The 23,708-nt window shown below is 42.2% G+C and overlaps 1 protein-coding gene across 1 annotated transcript in view; it reads right to left on the bottom strand.

The window, feature by feature from the left end:
* The window catches only part of LOC136884421 (UDP-glycosyltransferase UGT5), a 54,417-nt gene that overhangs the window by 8,968 nt on the left and 21,741 nt on the right, over window positions 1-23,708 (bottom strand). The window contains exons 2-3 of the mRNA XM_067156567.2: window positions 14,368-14,963; window positions 1,194-1,636 (exon numbers count right to left, since the gene is read on the bottom strand). Of these exons, the coding sequence (XP_067012668.2) occupies window positions 1,194-1,636; window positions 14,368-14,963 (1,039 nt within the window). The remainder of the gene's footprint in view (window positions 1-1,193; window positions 1,637-14,367; window positions 14,964-23,708) is intronic.

Raw genomic sequence — 23,708 nt, 5'->3', positions numbered from 1 at the left:
GGCCTACAGTATAGAAAGCTCATAAAATTGATCAACAATAACATTACATGGACCAGTGTTTGTTGTGATGTGCTTTGTGTCTTCTGCTGGCAATCATCTCCAATAGATGGGATTACTGCCTGGTACTGAGTATAACAACCTGCCTGAATAATGGCGGGAAGTACCTGGGGATTTAGATCTCTCTGTTCTTTAGCATGCCATTCCTCTGGTTGATAAATGTTTTAATACTAGTGGCACGTAACACACTGGTTCATCTTGGTGTACCAGTTATTCAATCCCTACTCTGAGGCACCTATTGGAATGAGCAATGTGCACATTTAATGGAATAATGGCAGAGGAGTGTTCGCAACTGTCTGCGGCCTGGTCATTACAGCTCTGGAACTTTGGACTGTTAAATCGCCACCGTAGTATTGATCATTAAGAGTAAAAAATGTGTGTTTTTTCATTTGTTCAACTATTTGATATGATAATATTGCTTTTAATCGCAACATTTCTACTGGTGTCATTGTAATGACCTATGTTGACTTCATTTGGGAAAACCACAAAGACAGTCTTTCTGAGTATTTCGTTAGTATTAATCTAATGGCATTGAATAGGTGGACCTTTTTCTATGCTTCGATAGAGAATTCCGTAGCGAAGCACAGTACATAAGCTAGTTATGAATATAATCATCCTTATGACTTTATGTTGATGATGAACCCTTCATAACAGCTCTTGTTCAAGTGATCCTTACATGGAGACTCACAACTCTAGCTTAAGGAACAGCTTCTCATCAGCTGCTGGTGAAGGATACTGCTGGTTAGCCATCACAGGCAGATGGTACAATCTACCGAGTGAACCAGCAAAGGCTTCTAAAATAGCCCTTGGCGGGAAACAAGTGTAAAAGGTACAGGAAATTTGTGTTCTAACACAGAAAGTGGTGGCTCACTCACACGATCCTTGTCTCTCTGCTCCTCAGCGCCAATCTTGTTTTTATAGATTATTCAATCCTCAAAACACTATTACTTCCACAGTTTTGGCTTAAGTGAGTGTATATTTTATCTCAGAACAATGCCATTAGAACATAACAAAAAATGTTACCTTAATGTTATAATTAAATATGTGGGCCCCTATCAGCAAACTTCACGAACTGCAACTGACATCAACAAGCAATTTATCACGAGAAAGTGACATTGTACATATAGAGCACGTACCTGGGGTTATTGAGGAGCTCAGATAGAGCCCACGACAATGACTGGACTGTGATATTCTCCGTCTCCAACATGAGGGCGTAGCCTGCTGCGGTTGCCCGATTGGCGTTGCTCCTCTGGTCCGCCATGATGGGAATAGCCAACATAGGAACCTGCCTGTAGATGGCTTCTTGCGTACTGAGCAGTCCGCCGTGTGTGATGAAGAGCTTCAGGTTGGGATGTGCCAGGATGTCTGTCTGAGGGAGCCACTTGCCCAGACGTACGTTAGCAGGCTGACCGGGAAGGGAGTCTTTCTCCCACTTCCACAGCACCTGCTGCTTCAGCTTGGAGAAGACCATCAGAAACGTCTCCAGTAACTCGGGAGGCATGTCCGAGCTGCGGACATTGGAGCCCAGACTGAAGTAGATCACTCCATGCTTAGCCGAGTCCATGAACTGTTGTAGATCCTGCACAATAAGGAACAAGTAAACAGGTGTCATTGTTCCACCAAGTTAACAAAAACATCAGATTAAAAGTACAGTATCTTATAATGAGGGTCTGAAAATGAATGATTTTAAGTGATGCATGGCAATGACATTTTGAACTACCTGGGCAGAAAAGCCGTTTACATTTCTCCGATCTATGTTACCATCATAAAATGATCAGTGCCTACACTCTTCCGATGTACTTCCCTATACACGTATGCGACCGGCATACGCATCACATGTCCCGTCCGCGCCTAACCTTACAACAACGCTCCAACTTCCACCATTAACCCACTACCCGATATTGACATATTCACACCTTTTGCACCATTTAAACAAAAAATAAAAGATTCCTTTGAATTTCTCTCCAGGTTTTCATTTTTTCCGTCCATCCAACCCATGACCTTTCTTCTTGCTAACTCTGTAACTGACCCTTGCCAGTTATCGTTGACATTGTTGTTATTGTTAATCATTTACTGTTGGTGCATAATATTGTTGTTTATACTGACTGTTTTCTTTTATAATTATTTAAACTTGTCATTATTATTATTATTATTATTATTATTATTATTATTATTATTATTATTATTATTATTATTATTATTATTATTATTATTCAGGTAGCAGGTAGGGACCCTCTTCAGAGGTAGCCCTGCCCAGGGATTGGCGCTCCTGCCTATGTGAGTCCCATAGCACACTGACCCGGTGAGTAGCATCTGGTAAGGGTCCCAGCTCAGGGTTATGAGTGAAGCCCTCAACAGAATCTACAGCGGAGAAGATGGACTTCTGAATGGTGGAGATTGTGGAAGAGGCAGCGCAGTACTCGGGGAATAATATGAGTATGTTTGGCATCAGCAGCGTCTGTTTCCCATGTTAGGGGCGGCTGCAAGGGCGTCTGTTCCCCATGTGAGGGGCGCCCGTAGCTCTAAAATGCCTTTGGGAGTGGTGACCCCATTGTAATCAATGCTCCTGAATAAGATTCGGAGTGGCCAACCCTGAAGGCGTTTAGTATACAATGATAAACAACAATGCAGATGTCAATACTCCAGGGAGTATCCAATCTCCCGTCACCAATGGTGGCACATTCAGGCCTTCAGATTCTGGGGAGCCTGACCTCATCGTGCGGGGAAAGTCGGAGTTCCCCAATATCACCAACCCATTGAGACCCAAAACTGTCACACACTTTGGAACCATCAACATTCAAACCCTCTGTAAGACCGGAAAACTCAAGCAATTGATCGACATCCTGCATAAGCCCAAAATTGCAATAACAGCAGTCCAAGAAACTTGGTTTACTGATGACGTGGCTCTTGAGTCAGAAGGCTATAGAGTAATTAAGGGAAAATCAGTGTCTAAGAACACACATTGCTCCAGCGTTTTTGGCACAGCCTTTTTAATACGACATTATATAATGGAATCTGTCATCGGATTTACATCAGATAGCGAACGCATCTCCATGTTATCTCTAAGATGTGGCAACAAGGGATACTCTATTGTTAATGCACACGCTCCAATTAATGATGACAATAAGGAAAACCCCGAAAAGGTCCAAAGTTTCTGGCAGATGCTAGAAGACTATATCAGTAAGATCCCCGGTCACCATGTCAAAATCCTCTTAGGTGACTTCAACGGTACCAAGATATACTAGGGCCTTACACAGCACATAGACGAACAAGCACCCATGGCAAGCGCTTAATTGAACTGTGTAGGTTATAGCAGTTGAAGATCATGTCCACAGTTTTTCCCAGAAAGGCAAAATACCAGACCACCTGGTATTCACCGAACGCAGCTAAAGGATCATTTCATGTCGGTCATGTTGCAATCAGTGTAAAATGTAGGAAAGAGGTCATGAATGTCAGAGTTCGTAAAGGTTGGAATGTTGATTCTGACCATTTCTTCACACAAATAAAGGTCATATTACTGCCCAAACGAAAGATACCTTCTACCAGAATTCCACCAAGGATTGATCCCCAATTCCTGTTGGAGAATAAAGAACGTTTTGCAACTGACATCTTGCAAAAAGATATGAAAGACTGGAACCAACTGAAGTCCACGATATGCGAAACGACCAATAACCTCGGACAACCTCGAAGGAAGAGACGACATTGATGGTGGAATACTGAATGCAGGCTTGCCGTTGATGAGCGCGCCGCAGCATGGACGAACTGGTACTCAACTAAATGAAAGGAAGACTGGAGAATTTCAGAATGATGCGGAAACTGTCGAATAAGATCATCAAACGTGTGAAAAGATCTTGATCGTTCAAGACTGGAGAAGTTAGATAAAGAATTAAAAATGTACAAAACCAAGAACTTTTATCAGGCCTTCAAAGAGGAACTCTCGGGGTATAAACCACAATGCCTTCACTTTAAGAATACGGATGGGGAGTTGGTCACCTGTAACCGCCGAAACGTGGAACTTTTAGCAAACTACTTTGAGCTTTCTAGACCGGGGACGCTATCTCACAGTCAGATAGCTCCTCAACTGTAATCACGCAGGGGGAGTGGATCTCGAACCAGCCCTCAGATGCAGGTACAAATCCCTGACCTAGCCGGGAATCTAAACCGGGGGTTCCGGTAAGAGGTAGGCACACTACCCCTATACCGCGGGCTCGGCTGGATGACCTAAAAAAAGCTGTAAATCAAAAGGACGACACTGGGCTTAACATTTACTATTAAAATATGCGCGGGTTAAAAACAAAACTTGATGAACTGAGTTAGAACATTCATGCCAATGAATATCAATTCGTGGCCCTAACAGAGACCTGGCTGGACTCTACTGTGTTCGATAGTGAGCAGTACAGAGTGTAGTGGGCTGACCGTAGCACTAGGAAGGGTGGGGGTGTGTCCACTGCTGTCAGGAGAGGATGAACTGTGCTCAAGGCCGAGTAGGTCACAAATAGTTTTCAGGGGCTCTTACTGAATCTTGTCATTCAAGGAAAGGTATGGTATATCTGTCATGTGTATGTACCACCTTCCTCAAAATCACCTGTCTACAGTGAAATATTCGGATGGCTAGAATCTCATTACGAGCTACACAACAGTAATGTCGTCATTGTCAGCGATTTCAACATACCATCAATTAGTAACATGAACAGTGATTTAACACAAATACGCAAAGTCAGCAATTAAGAAATCTTATTAATTTAATTTATTATTTTATTAATCTTCATACTATTTTCTTATGTAATTCAGTTCCAAATTGTAATGGAAAAACTTTAGACTTGGTAATGACTAATCAAAGTATTTCAAACATTGAATGTACAAGGAGCACAGACCCGTTACTGCCAGAGGATGTACACCACCCGGCCCTAGAAATAGAATGACGGGCTAAACCTAACACCACTCCACGGACTTCATATAGTTTAAAGAAAAGTGAACTACGAACGACTGTTCATGAAGCTTAGAGACACGGATTGGAATTCTCTCTATGAATGCACTAAAGTTGATGCTGTAGTAGACTGTTTTACGGCAACATTTATTCAGCGATAAACGAATCGGTTCCCACGAGAAAAACAGATAACGGAAAACATACCCCATTAGGTTTACAGATAAGAAAGAAAAATAATATTACAGAAAGTGGAAGCACATTACGATACATTATGTTAGTCAATATAAAATGCTGAGAGCTGAAATTAAATCTGAAATTAAGTCCACACACAAAAGATACATTGAGACAGTGGAACAAGGTATCAATATTGATCTTTTTGTGCATATGTTAAAAATAGGAGAAAGAACAGTAGGGATTACGACACTTACAAACATCAAAATAACGTACGGTACTAGATACTAAGGATGAAATTGTAGAAGGTTTTGCGGTCTACTTCCAATCAGTATATTCCCCGCATAAGGCACAATATCGCATACCTAACGCTCCATCCTTCACTAACGATACGTTGTATATTAAAATCTTTGCTTTAGAAGAGGTTGAAGTAGCACTTAAAAGGCTGATACCTAAAGCATCTGCAGGACCACACCAAGTACCACCGTGTGTGATAAAAGGTTGTTCAGATGATCTTAAGCATCCACTTCTATTTATTTATAATTTAATTATTAAAACAACCATATTTCCATCCGTATGGAGGTTATCACGAGTATGCCCCATACTTAAATCAGGGGATCCCACATTAATAAACAACAACCGGCCTATTTCTATATTATCCGCGATAGCGAAAGTTTTCAAATTCATGTTATGTAATCGACTAACAACATATTTAAGACCTCTTATACCAGACAAACAACCGGTTTACTTTCATGACGTTCCACACTCATAAACTTGATTAACTTCACTCAGCGAGTGTCCACAGAATTTGACAGAGGTGGACAAATGGACGTAGTGTTTACAGATTTTGCAAAAACATTCGATAAAGTTAATCACGATGCCCTACTAGGTAAGTTAAACCTGTTCGGTTTCTCGAAACAACTGTTGCCTCATTTCACTTCCTATCTGGATGATAGGAAGCAATTCATTTCTTTTCAGAAACATTATTCTCGGGAATATCCCGTAAAATCAGGAATAATTCAGGGGGCAAATTTAGGCCCTTTAGTTTTTCTCGCATTCGTGAATAACTTACCTGAACAAGTGAAATATTCCAGCTGTCTAATACACTCGGACTATTTCAAAGTGTTCAAAGCCATTGAAAACATAAACGACTGTAAACAGCTTCAGCTAGATATGAAAAATATATTGGAGTGGGCGACTGAAAATAAACTGTACTTAAATGTATTAAAATGTGTAACGATGTCGTTCACCAGAAGGAAAACTCCCGTCCACTACACTTACAAGCTAGGTGACAGTGATATACGGGTTTTTATTCGACCATGAGTTTACTTTCAATTCGCATATAACGGTACTGAAAGTGATCATAGGATATAAACTTTATGGTTTTGATCCGTATTGAATTGTGATCACAATAATAATTATTAAATTAATGTCGTATGGTCCACCTTTTTCAATACTATACTATGCAATATTATTGAATTACATTACTAAACTAGAGACTAGTTTCGGCCTTGGCTGGCCATCTTCAGCCTTAATGTCATACATCTAATAATTAAACAAAGTGTAAAATCACACAGTTGACATGAAAACTGATGTACAAACACACAACTAAAACCTGGGATGAACTAAGTGTAAAATATGAAAAATAAATTTAGGCTCTAAATTCTTAGCCTCTGGAGTATGCTCATCATCCAGACTCTTTTTTGTATTGATATTCATAGAATTGTTAGTTCCATCACTGCTAATCATTACATTCCAATTGCAAAACGGCATTGGTAAATGTTGATTCTGTAGTCAGATCATCAATCACCAAATCTACTTGAGTGGTGTTAGCGGTATGCAAGCCACTGGATGCCACTGTAAATAACCACCAGCTGACGCATAACTGCTAGACGGTGTTTTCACATCGACCAGCGTAAATAAAATGTTTCCGTAGTGCTTGTTAAAAACATGCTGAAATGCTGTTGGACATTGTCAGGACGGCACTTGACGATATGGTTAAAACTGACACATTCTTAATCTGTGCCTGGTATACATTCGCAGTTCATTGCGGTGTCCATAAAGTTAACCTGAATAAGTGATAAAATTAGATAAATTTATGAATAGAAGGGGAGAGAGAGAGAGAGAGAGAGAGAGAGAGAGCATGTTAGTCAAATGGCATAGGTTGTATGAGACTTACCTCTCGTTGCGGCGTTTGGTGCGCGGCCTATTGTTGTATGCCTCATACTAACCGTTGTGAGATTCAAAGGAAAAGGAAGGGTCAGGGCAAAGGGCAAGGGGGTGGGGCAAAGGTAGAGGTCACGGAAAGGAGAGGAGGAGGTGGAGGGGAATGGGGGGAAACTGAGGCGGGGCCGACGGACATGGGAAAAGAGATGGCTGCTGAGGAATGGTGCTGTGAATATTATGAAAACTGAATTATGACTTGTTGGGAATTAGAAGGTCAAATAAGATGTTTGGCTTTTCTGAAATGTCATTAAGATTATGATTCGGGTTAAAATATTGATGTATATGTATGAAGCAGTTTTCACTAATGTTAAGGAGCGGTTCTTTGTTGAAGATTTGGAGAATTTCCATATCTTGTTTTATGTCTGTGAATTTGTGATTATAGTCATGCATATGCTGTCCTACAGCTGAAAATTTATTGTACTTCAGAGCATTGACGTGTTCTGAGTACATTATATTAAAATTCCTCCCGGTCTGTCAGACGTAAGAAGAATTACAACTGTTGCAAATAATCCTGTATACTCCTGATTTTGAAAAACTATTGAACTTTGTTGTGTATTCAAACTCTCTGTAACTATTGCGATTTCACACCCATCAGTTGGCAATATGGTGGACACAGAGGGACTTGCAACTACTAACCATGAGTTTTCCAATGTTTATTATTTGAACCATCACCCCACACAATTTCACTTTTAAACCAGTTTCTTGATCATACCAAATTAACGTTGTAAACAAACGACCTTCTTTTGTTTTAGCAGCTATCATAGGTTTTACACTCCTACAATCTTTGTAACCGTAACCTTCAATCACTATGCCTTGCATTTGAGTACAACCGTTAGTTAACCTTTGGTGTAACAATAACATTATGAATTTATGTGTGAATAAAATCCCATAATGTGTGATGCGTGTGTATAACAAGTCTTATCTAACATATACGAAACGATAATACACATACACAGTGACTGGGTAATAGTACAAACAAACATAAACAAACCTATCAGCAAGAAGAAGAAGAAGAAGAAGAACAACCATGAGTATTGTTCTTCTCCATATTTGTCTGTAGTTTTATCCTCTAAATACATTGATTTTCTAATCAGTTTGTGTTATTTATCAACCCACAAATACAAAAGTGGTGTCAGATTTGGGATGGATAAATAAAGTCGCGTGCACTCGAGAAAAAGTGAAGTGAAGTGAAACTCACGCGCGAAACTTAACCTCAACGCGACCATGTGCTACCGAACGAAGCGCGACATCACGCGGGTTAGTGCACTAGTGAACGACGAATGACCCTCCCTAAGTGAGATTTGTAAATAACATCGTGTGTACCCGATAAATAGCGAAGTGAAACTCGTACGAGGCAGTGAAGTGAAACTCTTGAGAAATGTAACCTCAACGCGCGCACGAGGTACCGAACGAAGTTCAACATCACACGTGTTAGAGTATCAGTGAATTAGTGAACCATCTTCCTTCAACATGTCACAAAGAGTATCCGCGCAACTTCTTCAGGCTCTTTCCGGGATGATATCCTACGCTCTCAGGGATTCCACCGCGCGAATTGCCACCGCGATCGAGTCAGCGCCACCAACACAACCTCGACCACCACAGTTCTCGATGCCAGCATATCGCGCTGCCGATGGGAGCACCACAGGGGACTATTTCACGTAGTACCTGGTCGCTCGATCTGAGTAAAAAGAGTACGCGTAGTACGCCGTGCCCACATGGGCGCCGAACTCAACGATGCTTTACAGTTTCTCGTAAGCCCCATCGACCCGGAAACTATCTCATACAGCGAAATTCAGTCGAAGTTGAAGGACCATTTTGACGCCAGTCGCAATAAACACGCAGAGATCATAAAATTCCGGAGCATCATGCAGAGGACAGGGGATACAATCGCCAGTTCACTCTCACATTAAGGCAAGCAGCAACACACTGTGAGTATGGAGAATTTTTAGACCGCATGCTAATCGAACAACTGCTCAAAGTGTGCGACGAAATTATTGCAAAAAACGGACAGCTACATAGCTGCGTATGAGATAGCCTGCACACTCGAAGCCACCCGGAACACTGATGATGAGGTTAAGAACCCGAAAATAAACTCGAGACCCGACTCAACCAACCGAATAGGCTACGAAAAGCCACAGTCGCGGAGGGGCAGCAACCAATGCAACGTGAGAAATCGATCAATCGCCAACAGAAATCTGACCAACCTAGCCCTAAGTAAGGATCACATCCAGCTAATCAAGGAACACCACGTGACCAATCGTCATCGTCGTGTGTTGGATGTGGCGGGAACCATCCACTCAGTCAGTGCAGCTTCCTCAACGCTGATTGCCGGATGTGTGGCAAGAAAGGTCACATTGCTAAAGTTTGTACGTCCAAACCAAAGCAGCGCAAGACAAACCACGTGACCGAAGATGAGCATCTAGCCAACAGCATTGATGCCATACATCATTTCAACAAAGTTGAGGTCTTCGGAGCAATACAGTCTCCATGGAAGCAGTTGATAGATGTCAAGATAGAGGGAACCACCGTCAAGATGGAACTCGACACTGGAGCCCCCTGTTTAATATTGACCAAATAGAGGTTAGGTATGATAAAACTAGGTTTTCCTTTGCAGAAAACTGCACTGGCCACCACATTAACTGCATCGGCAAGATGCCAGTCACCGCCACCATCGGCACCACCTCCATGAACCTTGACCTCTACATCGTCGACGATGAATTTGAGACACTCCTTGGTCGAGAGTGGATCTCTGAGTTCGCACGAGAGATCAATTACGAGCAGCTTTTTGGAAGACCAGGATAGATCCAACAGCACTCCGCCAAACAGTCTCTGTCCCTGGACCAGCAAAAGGAACTGTATGCCATCCTCAACCAGCACCAGGGTGTCTTCAGCCATACCCCCGGGAAGCAGTCAGGCCCACCAGCGAAAATGCACCTGAAGGATGGAGCTACCCCCAACTTCTCCCGAGCACGTGAAGTTCATGTGGCCCTGCGAACTGCCTACGCCAGAGAAAACGATGCCGAGATCGAATCTGGTTTCTACAAGAGAGTAGAATACTCAGAGTGGGTCAACAACTCATGTCGTCGTGAAGAAAAACGGCAAGTTGAAAATTACGGGTAACTACAAACCTACTCTCAAGCCGCGGATCATCATCGATGAACACCCAATTCCGAAAGTGGAGCAACATAAGTCATCCATAAGTCTGACGCGCACATGCGAGCTGTACGAGATGCACCGAAACCTACGACTACAGAAGAACTCCAGTTGTTTCTGGGTACAGCGACATATTACAGCGCCTTCATCCACAACCTGTCAACAAGAGATCGACCACTCAGGGACATGCTGCTGAAGGGTGACAGGGCTTACCAGGATATCAAGGATGCTCTAACCTCGCCGCAGGTCCTTATGCAGTATGATCCAGCATTACCACTTTTTCTGGCAACAGACGCAAGCAAAACTGGTCTTGGTGCAGTGCTGTCACACCGGCTCAGCAACGGACACGAACGGCCTATCGCATACGCTAGTCGGACAATATTGGCAACGGAACAGAGGTACCATCAGGTTGATAAGGAAGCGCTCGCCATCGTCTGGGCAGTACAGAAGTTTTAAACTATCCGTATGCTCACCACTTCACGTTGATCACAGATCACAGATCCTGCACCCAGAGAAGTCACTACCAGTCCTGTGCATTAGTCGCATGGCAAATTATGCCGACTACCTCGCACACACTAACTACACTGTGTCGTTTAAAACGTCGAAGCAAAATGCTAACGCTGACTACTGATCCAGAGCGCCGTTACCATCGACTGTCAACAAGATCCAAAACTCAATACCGCATCAGAGGGAAGACACGAGGATTACGATGATGTTGATATATTTACAGTTCACCAGACGCAGCAGTTATCCGTCAAAGCCGAAGCCATCGCAAGAGAGACGAGGAAGGGCCCTTATTTAGGCAGCATTTTCAAACATCTCGAAGGAGGCCAAGATCTCACTCGCCATGACTTCAAGGCAGCTGAGGCGAAATACATACTCGCCGCCAACTGCTTGATGTTTGAGCACAAAGTAGTAGTCCCGCCTGCACTACGAGAAGCTGACCTGCACGCAGGTCACCTCGGCATCGTCAAAATGAAGGGAATGGCACGTTCCTTCGCGTTTTGGCCAGGCATCGACCCCGACATTGAGAAGACCGTGAAATCCTGCACCAGATGCGCAACCCGTGCGCACGCTCCACCCAAGTTCCGCGACAATCACTGGGAGGACACGAAGGCACTGTGGGAATGCATCCACATCGACTATGCAGGCACCATGCTTCTGATTGTTGTAGACGCCTACGGCAAGTGGCTCGAGGTCAAGCCGACGACCTCCATGACAGCAGCAGCAACAATAATCCTGATGGACGACTTGTTTACAGCGCATGTTTCGGACAACGGTAGGCAGCTCATCGCAGAAGAATTCAAGGCCTTCTTGCAGAATAGTGGTGTGAAGTACCACAAGCTTACAGCGCCGTACCATCCATCAACTAATGGCCAAGCAGAACGGCATGTCCAAACAGTGAAGGACGCACTCTTTGCCATGAAGACCACCAAGGGAACTTTGCAGACCAAACTGAACGAGTTCCTTCGGCAATTCCGAAAAGCGCTGCACTCTACCGCGGGACAATCTCCATCTCAACTATTTTTTATTGGTGTCATTATTGCTGATATTAGATTCATGGTAAGAATTTGAGGTCGGGTATTTCATTTATTGGACCAATACGGTCTTATAACAGTAGAACTAAGACAGGTGGGTTAGGCAGTAACCAGGTGCAGGCGTAGTGTCGGCCGTAACATCTGTTGTAAAACGCCGAAAGCCTAGGATCTTCTATAATTCTTAAACATACTCGGGTCGGCATATCAAGATGAGCAGTCATATAATAAGAGACCTATTATAATTGTGTAATAATGTTATTATGCCCTGAGTATTAAGTGGAGGCCCTATTGAGAATCAGATATAGCTGTGAAGTAAGTGTTTGTGAATGTGAGCACCAGTTGGACGGCCAGGCTAGGAATGTGCTGTGATAGCACCCATGCTAAGTGATATATGAGCCTGTTGTATTTATATTATCTGCGAGAGAGTATTGTAAAGTATAAAATGGCCTATAGTAATTATATTTGAATGAGGGCAATAGGTATGTCAGATTTAAGGGCCGAGGAGCAGAGAGAATCACCCTCCACGTAACTTTGTTTATGCGGTGACAGCTGAGGGATATTTATAGCCAAAGGGAAATGGCTGCGCGCTTGGTACAAAACACCGAGGTTTAAGAGGGTAATGTATGTGGTTTCTGACGTCAGGACATGGATGTCTGAAAGTTGAAACTGTGTGTTGTCTGTCAAGAATACCGTAGAGCAGTGATTCTTTTTATATAATGCCGTCTTAGAATTAGTCGAGGTCATTCATAGAGGCTTGCAACTAGGTAGATGTATCGGCATAATGTAAACATATGCCCCTTTTATTTATCTGTTGTTCTATAGCTATTGTACTTGGGAAGGTCTCGGGATCGATTCCCAGAAAATGAGTGTATATAAGATGTTTGTTTAGAATTGATAGGATAACTAGGAGCACTGAGGCATAGATTCACGTAGAGAAGTAGGTCATTGGTAGACATGACTTGCATTTGAGCAGATTTATGTTAAATTTCATTTATTTAATGCGATCGTGATGGTGTTGTTGCAGAGCTTGACGCTGCATGATGAAGATATCTCCTCCACGCTAGTTTCATGTCATGAAGAACCTGATTTCGACGCCAAACCATATAATTTTGTCCATGATTTTCATGTAAATTACATAAATGCCTTTCATCTCTGTTAATTAACAATATAAAAACAAATTAGAGTATTGTAATAAACTTGTTTGTTAAGATCGGAAAGCAGCTCATTTTTAGTTCTTGTGGGAGTTTACACCTTGCATTTTCTTATTATTCCTCTTCATTTAAATTATTTTATTTTACTTTATATGATTTTGGTAACACTTTTTCCTTACCCGTTACCCCTGAAGAATTCTCATATGCCGGAGCTGATGGAGAGGATTACTCATGCAAGGTAAGCTATGTGCCACTTGTTGTGGATGTATTGTTCACTATGATGCACTTAGTTCGATCTCGGCATTGGTCATTATAGGGCACACTATAGAACTGACGGTAAACGAAATCAAAGAAGAATTTGGTAAGGGAATCACAATCGAAGGAAAGGAAATCAAAACTCTAAGATTTGGCGATAATATTGCTATTCCATCTGAGTCAGCAGAAGATCTAGAGAGAAGGAGTACAAGTGATGGAGTGCAGGTGAATGAAGCCAAGTAATGCAGGAAGGAAGAATAACTACTGACGACAGAAGTAAGGAAGAGCTTTCTTAAGAAAAGAATTTGGCTGATGTAGGAATTAGAAATTTCTGAAGACTATCGTCTGGAAAGTGGCATTGTATAGAGCAATAACTGGCTCAGAAAGAAAGAGAATAGAACCTTTTGAAATATGGTGTTACAGAAGAATGCTGAAGGTGAGATGGAATCACAAATGAAGAGATAATTAGCGAGAGGAGAAGGATTTGGCAAAATTTCATGAGAAGAAGAGATAGAATGATTGGACACATCTTAAGACTTGTTCACTTGGTTTTTACCAAGCGAGTTAGCCGAGTGGTTAGGGGCGCGGAGATGAACCCCACTGCCGGCAGCCTTGAAGATGGTTTTCCGTGGTTTCCCATTTTCACATCAGGTAAATGCTGGACCTGTGTTTCATTGCAGTTCTTGTAAATATTCACGAAACATTCTGTCGAATCACTAACTAGAACATACCTGTTGAAGAACACAAGGAACATCCTCAGAATGTATCAAACCAATTTTAAAGATGCATATGTTGTGTAAACTTGCCAAGGAATGTGAGTGGGTGATATTGACACTTCAGTAGGGACTGATAATGAATGCTCCTTCATAACAAACAGGATGTGGCTTACCTTGGGCAGCTTCTTCGCCGCTTTGATGTGCATGCCGCCCACTTCTATCGTGTTGGGAGTGAACGGGCGGGGGAAGCTCAAGCTGACGTGACTGTTGACCAGAAGGAGAGAAGCGTTGGGCTCCAGGGCAGAAACACCAGGAAACGTGGGGTCCTTGAAGTGTTCCATCACGAGTGCATCGTGGCGATGGAGGTACAGGAGTCGTCGTCCGACGGTGAACAGTCCGGCGAACAATATGTTGACGACTCTCTCTGAGAACGTCATGTGGTCACTGTATCCCATTTGAATGTCTGGAACGTACGACGGAGTGTACGGGTTTCCGACCGGGTCTCCCATGAACAGTCCCGCCGTCGTCGGACTGACGTTTATCACAGGCACTTTGTACTTGTGAACGAAGCCGTAGAAACACTCGCTGACGAAGTTCTCAAAAATGATCAGATCGAATTGTGGATCGTTGTCATTGATTAGCTTCTGGATGTCTGGCTGTCTGAGGGCTCGGTCACAAGCCTTCACTCCGATATCCCAGAAGAATAACACACCAATCATCATCAGGATTCCTCCACTGTTCTTGTAGTCCGTGAAGGTGTTGCCAGACTCTGAAAGAGACAGGTATAATTCAGCTGAATGTTCTTGTATGGGATGGGCAAAATAAAAATATGTATAATGGGTATGACCCTTAATTTCACAGAAGATTCTGGAAATGACCACCGTTGATCCCGATGCAGCGCTGTGTTCGACTTATCTCAAACCCTTCAGGGAGAGAGATCAGGCGATTGAGGTGGCCAGTTGATTTGACTTTGCTGATTGTCCACTTGTGACAAGGTTGTCAAGGCGGCGTGTTCTGTTGCTACGTCTTGTTGAAAATATCGACACTGTCGCTCATATTCTGTGACCTGATGCACATATGGATTAGACAGTATCACGACATACAGTTCGGATACCAGGCATTGCGCTCACACACCAATCTTGAGAATATGCGACGGCTTTTCAACGTATTGACGGTGATTTTATGATGCATAATGGCGAGTGGTCTGTCAGCTCACATACCCTGACAGGCTGAACCAGGCTTCACCTGAAGAAATGAAGAGTGAGGACCCAAAAGACTTGACTCCACTTCACTCAGGAACCACCGGCAGAACTCAAGACGCATTAATGCATGCACAAGAGCAAGATTGTAAGGATTAAGATGCAGGTCCTTTTTGACAATGTTCCGATATGACGGTCCCTTAATTCTCACTTTCACAGATAAATGGCGCGGAGATTCCGCCGGACTTTATTCAAGGCTTTTCTTGATTCGAGCAATGTTTTCTGGTGTTTGAAAGCTTTTGGGATAGTTATAGATTTTATTCGCTACACAGCGTGTTTCGGGCCATTTTGCCCATAAGTTTTGTATTGCAGACTTCGCTGGAGATCTTTCAAAACACTTCCAGTCTCAAAGTCTTACGCAAACAGCTCCGCGCAGGTTTGCCACAAATCGTCACTCAGAGACGAAGTACTCAGGACAGAGCATGTGGGAGACACACACGTGCAAACAGCTACCAATTGGTGCATCGAAATCGCTGTTTCCAGTGATGGGCAGCTCTCCTGTTCAGGGTCAGTCTTATAAATATTTCCAGTGATGGCCAGCTCTCCTGTTCAGGGTCAGTCTTATAAATATTTCCAGTGATGGGCAGCTCTCCTGTTCAGGGTCAGTCTTATAAATATTTCCAGTGATGGGCAGCTCTCCTGTTCAGGGTCAGTCTTATAAATATTTCCAGTGATGGGCAGCTCTCCTGTTCAGGGTCAGTCTTATAAATATTTCCAAAGATGGGCAGCTCTCCTGTTCAGGGTCAGTCTTATAAATATTTCCAAAAATGGGCAGCTCTCCTGTTCAGGGTCAGTCTTATAAATATTTCCAAAGATGGGCAGCTCTCCTGTTCAGGGTCAGTCTTATAAATATTTCCAAAGATGGGCAGCTCTCCTGTTCAGGGTCAGTCTTATAAATATTTCCAGTGATGGGCAGCTCTCCTGTTCAGGGTCAGTCTTATAAATATTTCCAGTGATGGGCAGCTCTCCTGTTCAGGGTCAGTCTTATAAATATTTCCAGTGATGGGCAGCTCTCCTGTTCAGGGTCAGTCTTATAAATATTTCCAGTGATGGGCAGCTCTCCTGTTCAGGGTCAGTCTTATAAATATTTCCAAAGATGGGCAGCTCTCCTGTTCAGGGTCAGTCTTATAAATATTTCCAAAGATGGGCAGCTCTCCTGTTCAGGGTCAGTCTTATAAATATTTCCAAAGATGGGCAGCTCTCTTGTTCAGGGTCAGTCTTATAAATATTTCCAGTGATGGGCAGCTCTCCTGTTCAGGGTCAGTCTTATGAATATTTCCAGTGATGGGCAGCTCTCCTGTTCAGGGTCAGTCTTATAAATATTTCCAGTGATGGGCAGCTCTCCTGTTCAGGGTCAGTCTTATAAATATTTCCAGTGATGGGCAGCTCTCCTGTTCAGGGTCAGTCTTATGAATATTTCCATTGATGGGCAGCTCTCCTGTTCAGGGTCAGTCTTATAAATATTTCCAGTGATGGGCAGCTCTCCTGTTCAGGGCCAGTCTTATAAATATTTCCAGTGATGGTCATCTCTTCTGTTCATTAACAAGGGTCAGTCTTATAAATATTTCCAGTGATGGGCAGCTCTCCTGTTCAGGGCCAGTCTTATGAATATTTCCAGTGATGGGCAGCTCTCCTGTTCAGGGTCAGTCTTATAAATATTTCCAAAGATGGGCAGCTCTCCTGTTCAGGGTCAGTCTTATAAATATTTCCAGTGATGGGCAGCTCTCCTGTTCAGGGCCAGTCTTATGAATATTTCCAGTGATGGGCAGCTCTCCTGTTCAGGGTCAGTCTTATAAATATTTCCAGTGATGGGCAGCTCTCCTGTTCAGGGCCAGTCTTATAAATATTTCCAGTGATGGGCAGCTCTCCTGTTCAGGGTCAGTCTTATAAATATTTCCAGTGATGGGCAGCTCTCCTGTTCAGGGTCAGTCTTATAAATATTTCCAGTGATGGGCAGCTCTCCTGTTCAGGGTCAGTCTTATAAATATTTCCAGTGATGGGCAGCTCTCCTGTTCAGGGCCAGTCTTATAAATATTTCCAGTGATGGGCAGCTCTCCTGTTCAGGGTCAGTCTTATAAATATTTCCAGTGATGGGCAGCTCTCCTGTTCAGGGTCAGTCTTATAAATATTTCCAAAGATGGGCAGCTCTCCTGTTCAGGGCCAGTCTTATGAATATTTCCAGTGATGGGCAGCTCTCCTGTTCAGGGTCAGTCTTATAAATATTTCCAGTGATGGGCAGCTCTCCTGTTCATTAAAAATGGTCAGTCGTATAAATATTTTCTGAGCCCCTTTTATTTTCCCTCCTCCCCCAGGACAAGATAAATATAACTAAATCTGAAACAAAAGTAATCTACATATACATATTGTTGCCGTAATTAGGTCACGGCTGACTGTACAGATGCAGGCGTGTGGCTTGTGTTCGCTTGTCGGCAAGAGGGAGTGTGCGCGACCTTGGCTCGAGGACGAGAACAAGTTTTTTGACGTGAAGAGGGTGGCTGGTCGACTACCAAAATAAAATAAAAAATGAAGGTTGGCGAGAGAAAAAAGTTGCTAGCGCGTGTCACTTGTAATTGGCGAGGAACGATATGAATGAAATTTTTATAATATCTTTGGTGCCATGACATGCATAATTACGGAATGCCCATGGATTAAATTAAAATAAACTGGATGAATAATTGCACGTTTAGATGATATAAATTAAAACTAAAATTTTTGACTAATTTACGCGACCTTTTGGCTGAAATGGTGATAAAATTATATATTCATACGGTAGAAGAATTCAGTATCTAAATTGACTTTACTTCCGTGCATGAGCACCAGACACGATATTTAAGTCATGTGATAAAAGTACTCACTCTCACATACTGACGTGTTCCCGAACTATCATCTTCAGTCGCTCAGAGTCCTTGCCAGCAAGATTTTCAACGTAGAACATCGTGAATACTGTCGTCAGGAACAGTGGCTTCACTCCTGTGCTCTACACTTCTGAAAATTGTCTACAACGTAGAACAGTGTTGTGATCAGACGTTGAATGTGCAGATATGAATCCCTTAAGTACGTGTCATTTCCAAAATACAGTTACGTGTGTGTTTGGAGTTTATTCTAAAGCACTTTGTGTAAGTTTCAGCTTTCTCACGAGTGAACGTGGAGGACCTGGACGTGATCATTTCCAGAAGAGGACGGAACTTCGTGTTATGGATTACCAGTGCTTCACCATGAAGTTCTAAACCATCGACCACCGTCGGCGGCGTCGGGATGCAGATTCTTTCATCCTAGAATGACTGATTGAGAATCCAGACTTCCAGACGTGAAGATATCTCCTTAAGTTAAGTCCTTATATTTCGTAGCTACACATATTTGATATTAGGATGCGACAAGTTAGAGTCGTCATTGTGGTACACTGTACGTGTAAAGTATGTGGAATAATTGCGCATGATATGAATCTCCGTGAAACTGAGTTTTTCACATGTTAATGTTGTAATACTATAAAGCCTGATGTGGGTTAGGTTGTAATGTGAATATGGATTATTCGAGACGTAGGCAGTGTACTCAATTATTAGTGTCCTCAGATGAAGAAAATGAAAGTCCATGTTAATCGATGCACTTCTTAATTCGTGAGAATATCCCAATTTTGCTCAGGTACTTTAATAATTTCAAGTTGAAGGTACAGGTGAATGTTCGTGAAGGCCTTAGGTCTGAAGAACAGATCTTCGATGAAATATCTCGATAAAATTTGATTCGTGACTAGGCAAGCTCATTCGTTAATGCAATATTTCGCTCTCATGAGGTAACTCGATCTTGTTGGAACGTAATAAATCTGTTAACAGAAGAGTGATATAGTTGATCGACACTCGTCGACATGTAAATATTGTAGATATTTTCTTCTTGATAATCACAGTCTTCTTGATAATTTCAGTAGTTAGCTGTAGATGTAGTAATTTGTTAGTAGTTAGAGAATTATTTTCTATGTATTTTATTCTGATAATGTGTGACACTTTGACATTATTGATGGATAGTGGACGGGAGTTCCACATGGATGATATTTTTTCCACTTATGAATGTTCGTAAGCTCAGAAGGCGTTTTATTTTGTTCAATTATTGATCAGATGCTTATAAGTTCAGTATTAATTCTCACGAAAAGAGGTGTGAGACGACGTGAACAGATATATCCGACGTCTCGGATTAACTTAGAGAAAACAAAGGCAAATTCAACTTTGCATTTTTATAACTACAAAATTGTTAATATAACGAATGTAAATTTTATTTTGTTATAACAGTCAAAATAATGAATCTTGGATATTTCTTTATTATACTCGTTCTTACAATTACTGCATTTTTCCAGATTGTTCGAGGAAGGCTTGGCCCAGACCTCATTTTTAATAAGAATTTTTTATTCAACTTTAAATAAATAATTTAATGACTTTAAAGACGATAAAGAAAATTAACAATGTAAAATACTCTGTTAGAATATTAGGGAAAACAACTGCCGTGTATCATCCCATTTGTTTGCATTTAAGTTTGTTACATCAAGAGCCATATTAAATTACATAAAGTAGTGATCATAGTCATAATCACAGACTTCAGGATGGCTAATATTTCATTTAATTCAATAAAAATGTCATATTTGTTCTATACCTTGAACATGCTTATTTTTCGAACCCCATGTTAATCCTGCCACATTCATTTATTTTTATAAGCCTACAGCCATCGAACTGAGCACCCCTGGGGTGTCTCGTGTTCGTTGACTGACTACGTCGGGGACAATATAAAATAGCATGTCCTGACTGACTGACTAACTGATTGACCGAACCAAAACTACAGGACATAAAGAAATGAAATTTTGCATATATATTTATATCAGTGTGTAGGTGCTCATTAAGGAAGGAAATTTTGGATTCTCCGTCGCTAAGGGGTTAAAAGAGGGTGATTTTTTAAATAAGGATATCTATACGGTATATCACTTAAAAAATTTACAGACGTAGAAATTGGTATTTGGAATCCTCTTTAAAAATAAAGTAACATGTATTTTCTTGTTTTTGGAAAATATCATTAGTGGGGATGAAATAAGGGGGAAGAGGGGTTGAACACCTATTACGAGGAGAGTTATATCTCAAAATCTGAAGATGTTACAGACATGAAAATTGGTATTTGGTATCTCCTTTAAAAATAAAGAAACACGTATTTTTGTTTTCGGAAAATACACTGAGATGGGGGTGGGTTCGATCCTGGCTCAGTCCGGTGGTATTTGAAGGTATCAAATACGACAGCAGCGTGTCGGTAGATTTACTGACACGTAAAAGAACTCCTGTGGGACTAAATTCCGGCACCTCGGCGCCTCCGAAGACATTAAAAAGTAGTTAGTGGGACGTAATGCAAATAACATTATTATTATTAATTTCTGGGGTAAATGAAACTCAGTTTTTGGGTGAGTTTTTATACTTCAGAAATTTTCAGATGATGTCTTAGTACGATGCCGAGAGTAGTATAATTGGACAGTTCGGGCGCCACCACCCCCACCGGCTCCCAGAGGCCACCTCCACCACCACCACAGCCAGAGGCCTCCCAGATGCCTCCTCCACCACCACCACAGCCAGAGGCCTCCCAGAGGCCTCCTCCACCACCCGCGGGAAATTTGAATTTGTAAACAAAGCCACGTGCTTTTTGACAGCTGTCATCGACAACAACGCATCGCTAACCTCAGTACTGCCATCTTGACGGGCCTAAACCTCAGTAGTGCCAACTTAACCTAACTAGCGCGAGATAAACAAATCCACGTGTTTTTTGACAGCCACGTGCTTTTTGACAGACAACAACGCATCGCTAACCTCAGTACTGCCATCTTGACGGGCCTAAACCTCAGTAGTACCAACTTAACCTAACTAGCGTGTGGTAAACAAAGCCACGTGCTTTTTGACAGCCACGTGCTTTTTTGACAGCTGTCATCCGCCATCTTTAAACCACAGAGCACTGTGCTGCCCTCTTTATCGTAGTAGATGTAAATTCGTCACCTGTCATCGGCAGTGCTGCCATCTTGGCGGGCCTAAACCTTAGTGCTACCAACTTAACCTCACTAGCGTGAGATAAACAAATCCACGTGCAGCTGTCATCCGCCATCTTTAATCTATAGAGCACCGTGCTACCCTCTTTAGCTACTTACCTTTGAAATGTGGTACGTCACAGCTGTCATCCGCCATCTTGCATCCGAAACCTCAGTGCTGCACTCTTTAGCTAGATACCTTTGAAATGTAGTGGCGGCAAATTCCACGTGCTCTTGTTTGGAAACAAAGCCACGTGCAGCTGTCATCCGCCATCTTTAATCCAGAGAGCACCGTGCTGCCCTCTATAGCTACTTACCTTTGAAATGTGGTACGTCACAGCTGTCATCCGCCATCTTGCATCGCAAACCTCAGTGCTGCACTCTTTAGCTAGATACCTTTGAAATGTAGTGGCGGCAATTTGAAAAATTCTTTATGCTCCTGTTTGGAAACAAACCTATGCGCTTTTTTGTCAGCTATCATCCGCCATCTTTAATCTAGAGAGCACCGTGCTGCCCTCTATATGGTGGTGGTAAATTCTACACGCTCTTGTTTGGAAACAAACCCATGTGCTTTTCTGACAGCTGTCAACCGCCAGAGAGCACCGTGCTGCCCTCTTTATGCCGGTGGCAAATTCTACGTGCTTTTTGACAGCTGTCATCCGCCATCTTTAATCAAGAGAGCACCGTGCTGCCATCTTTAGCTAGATACCTTTGAAATGTGGTGGCGGCAAATTCCACGTGCTCTTGTTTAGTAAACAAAGCCACGTGCTTTTTTTGACAGCTATCATCCGCCATCTTTAATCAATAGAGCACTGTGCTGCTATCATGCGGGTAATTTCGTCAGCTGTCATCCACCATCTTTAATCTACAGAACGCCGTGCTGCTCTCTGTAGTAGCGGGCAATTTGAAAAGTTCTGTTACTTGTCATCCGTCATCTTTAATCAACAAAGCTTCGTACTGCTATCTTTAGCTACATACATTTAACATGCGGTGGCGGATAATTTGAAAAAAAACTTCCGTTAGCTATCATCCACCATCTGTATTCAACAGAGCATCGTGCTGTTATCTCTAGCTACATACACTTAACATGTGGTGACGGCAATTTGAAATTCTATCTAGATGCCATCTTTAATCAACAGAGCACCGTGCTGCTATCCCTTTGAATTGTGGTGACGGATAATTTGAAATTCCGTTAGCTATCATCATTAAACATTAGTGCATTCGCTAACCTAACCTCTCATCTACTATCTTGAAGGAGATTATACGACACCTCCTCTACCTCCTGCTCTTCCTCCTCCTCCTCCTCCCCTACCACCTCCGCCTCCTCCTCCTCCTACTCCTCTGTCAAGGCATAACTTTATCGAACACGCATCGCGAAGGCAAGAGTGTGCAGCGATATGCATGTTTAGACTTGGGGGTTACGAAAGAAACATAACAAGACTTGAATCGAACACTGCACTCGATGTCGTTAACTTCAACATGTGATTAAAACATTGTCTGGTGTGTTCAGAACACTACATAAGTAGAATCGAACGCTGTACAACATGTTAGGGGATACCTTTGTTCTAAGAAGATCAAATTGAAACATAACAAGACTAGAATTGAACACTGCACTCGATGTCGTTAACTTTAACATGTGATCAGAACATTGATTGATGTGTTCAGATCACTAAACAAGTAGAACCGAACACTGTACAACATGTTAGGGGATACCTTTGTTCTAAGAAAATTAGATTGCAAAATAACAAGACTAGAATCGAACACTACACTCGATGTCGTTAACCTTAACATGTGATCAGAACATTGATTGATGTGTTCAGATCACTAAACAAGTAGAGCCGAACACTGTACAACATGTCAGGGGGTACCTTTGTTCTAAGAAAATTTGATTGAAACATAACAAGACTAGAACCGAACACTGTACTCGATACAACATGTTAGGGGATACCTTTGTTCTAAGAAAATTAGATTGAAACATAGCAAGACTAGAATCGAACACTGTAAGAACATTGTTTGATGTGTTCAGAGCAAAAGTACAACTTCAATGATTTACCTAGTGTAAAAATCAAAAACACACACTGTGCACATATCGCATAGCTATCTCGCCTATCACTTGCCTAGTATGAAAATCAAAAACACACTGTGCACATATCGCTTAGCTAACTCGGCAACACTTCAAATGATTTGCTTAGTACGAAAATAAAAATCTATACCGCGT

Source organism: Anabrus simplex, chromosome 12, assembly GCF_040414725.1.
Source record: "Anabrus simplex isolate iqAnaSimp1 chromosome 12, ASM4041472v1, whole genome shotgun sequence".
Classification (NCBI taxonomy): domain Eukaryota; kingdom Metazoa; phylum Arthropoda; class Insecta; order Orthoptera; family Tettigoniidae; genus Anabrus; species Anabrus simplex.
This window is presented reverse-complemented; position numbering and strand designations above follow the sequence as displayed.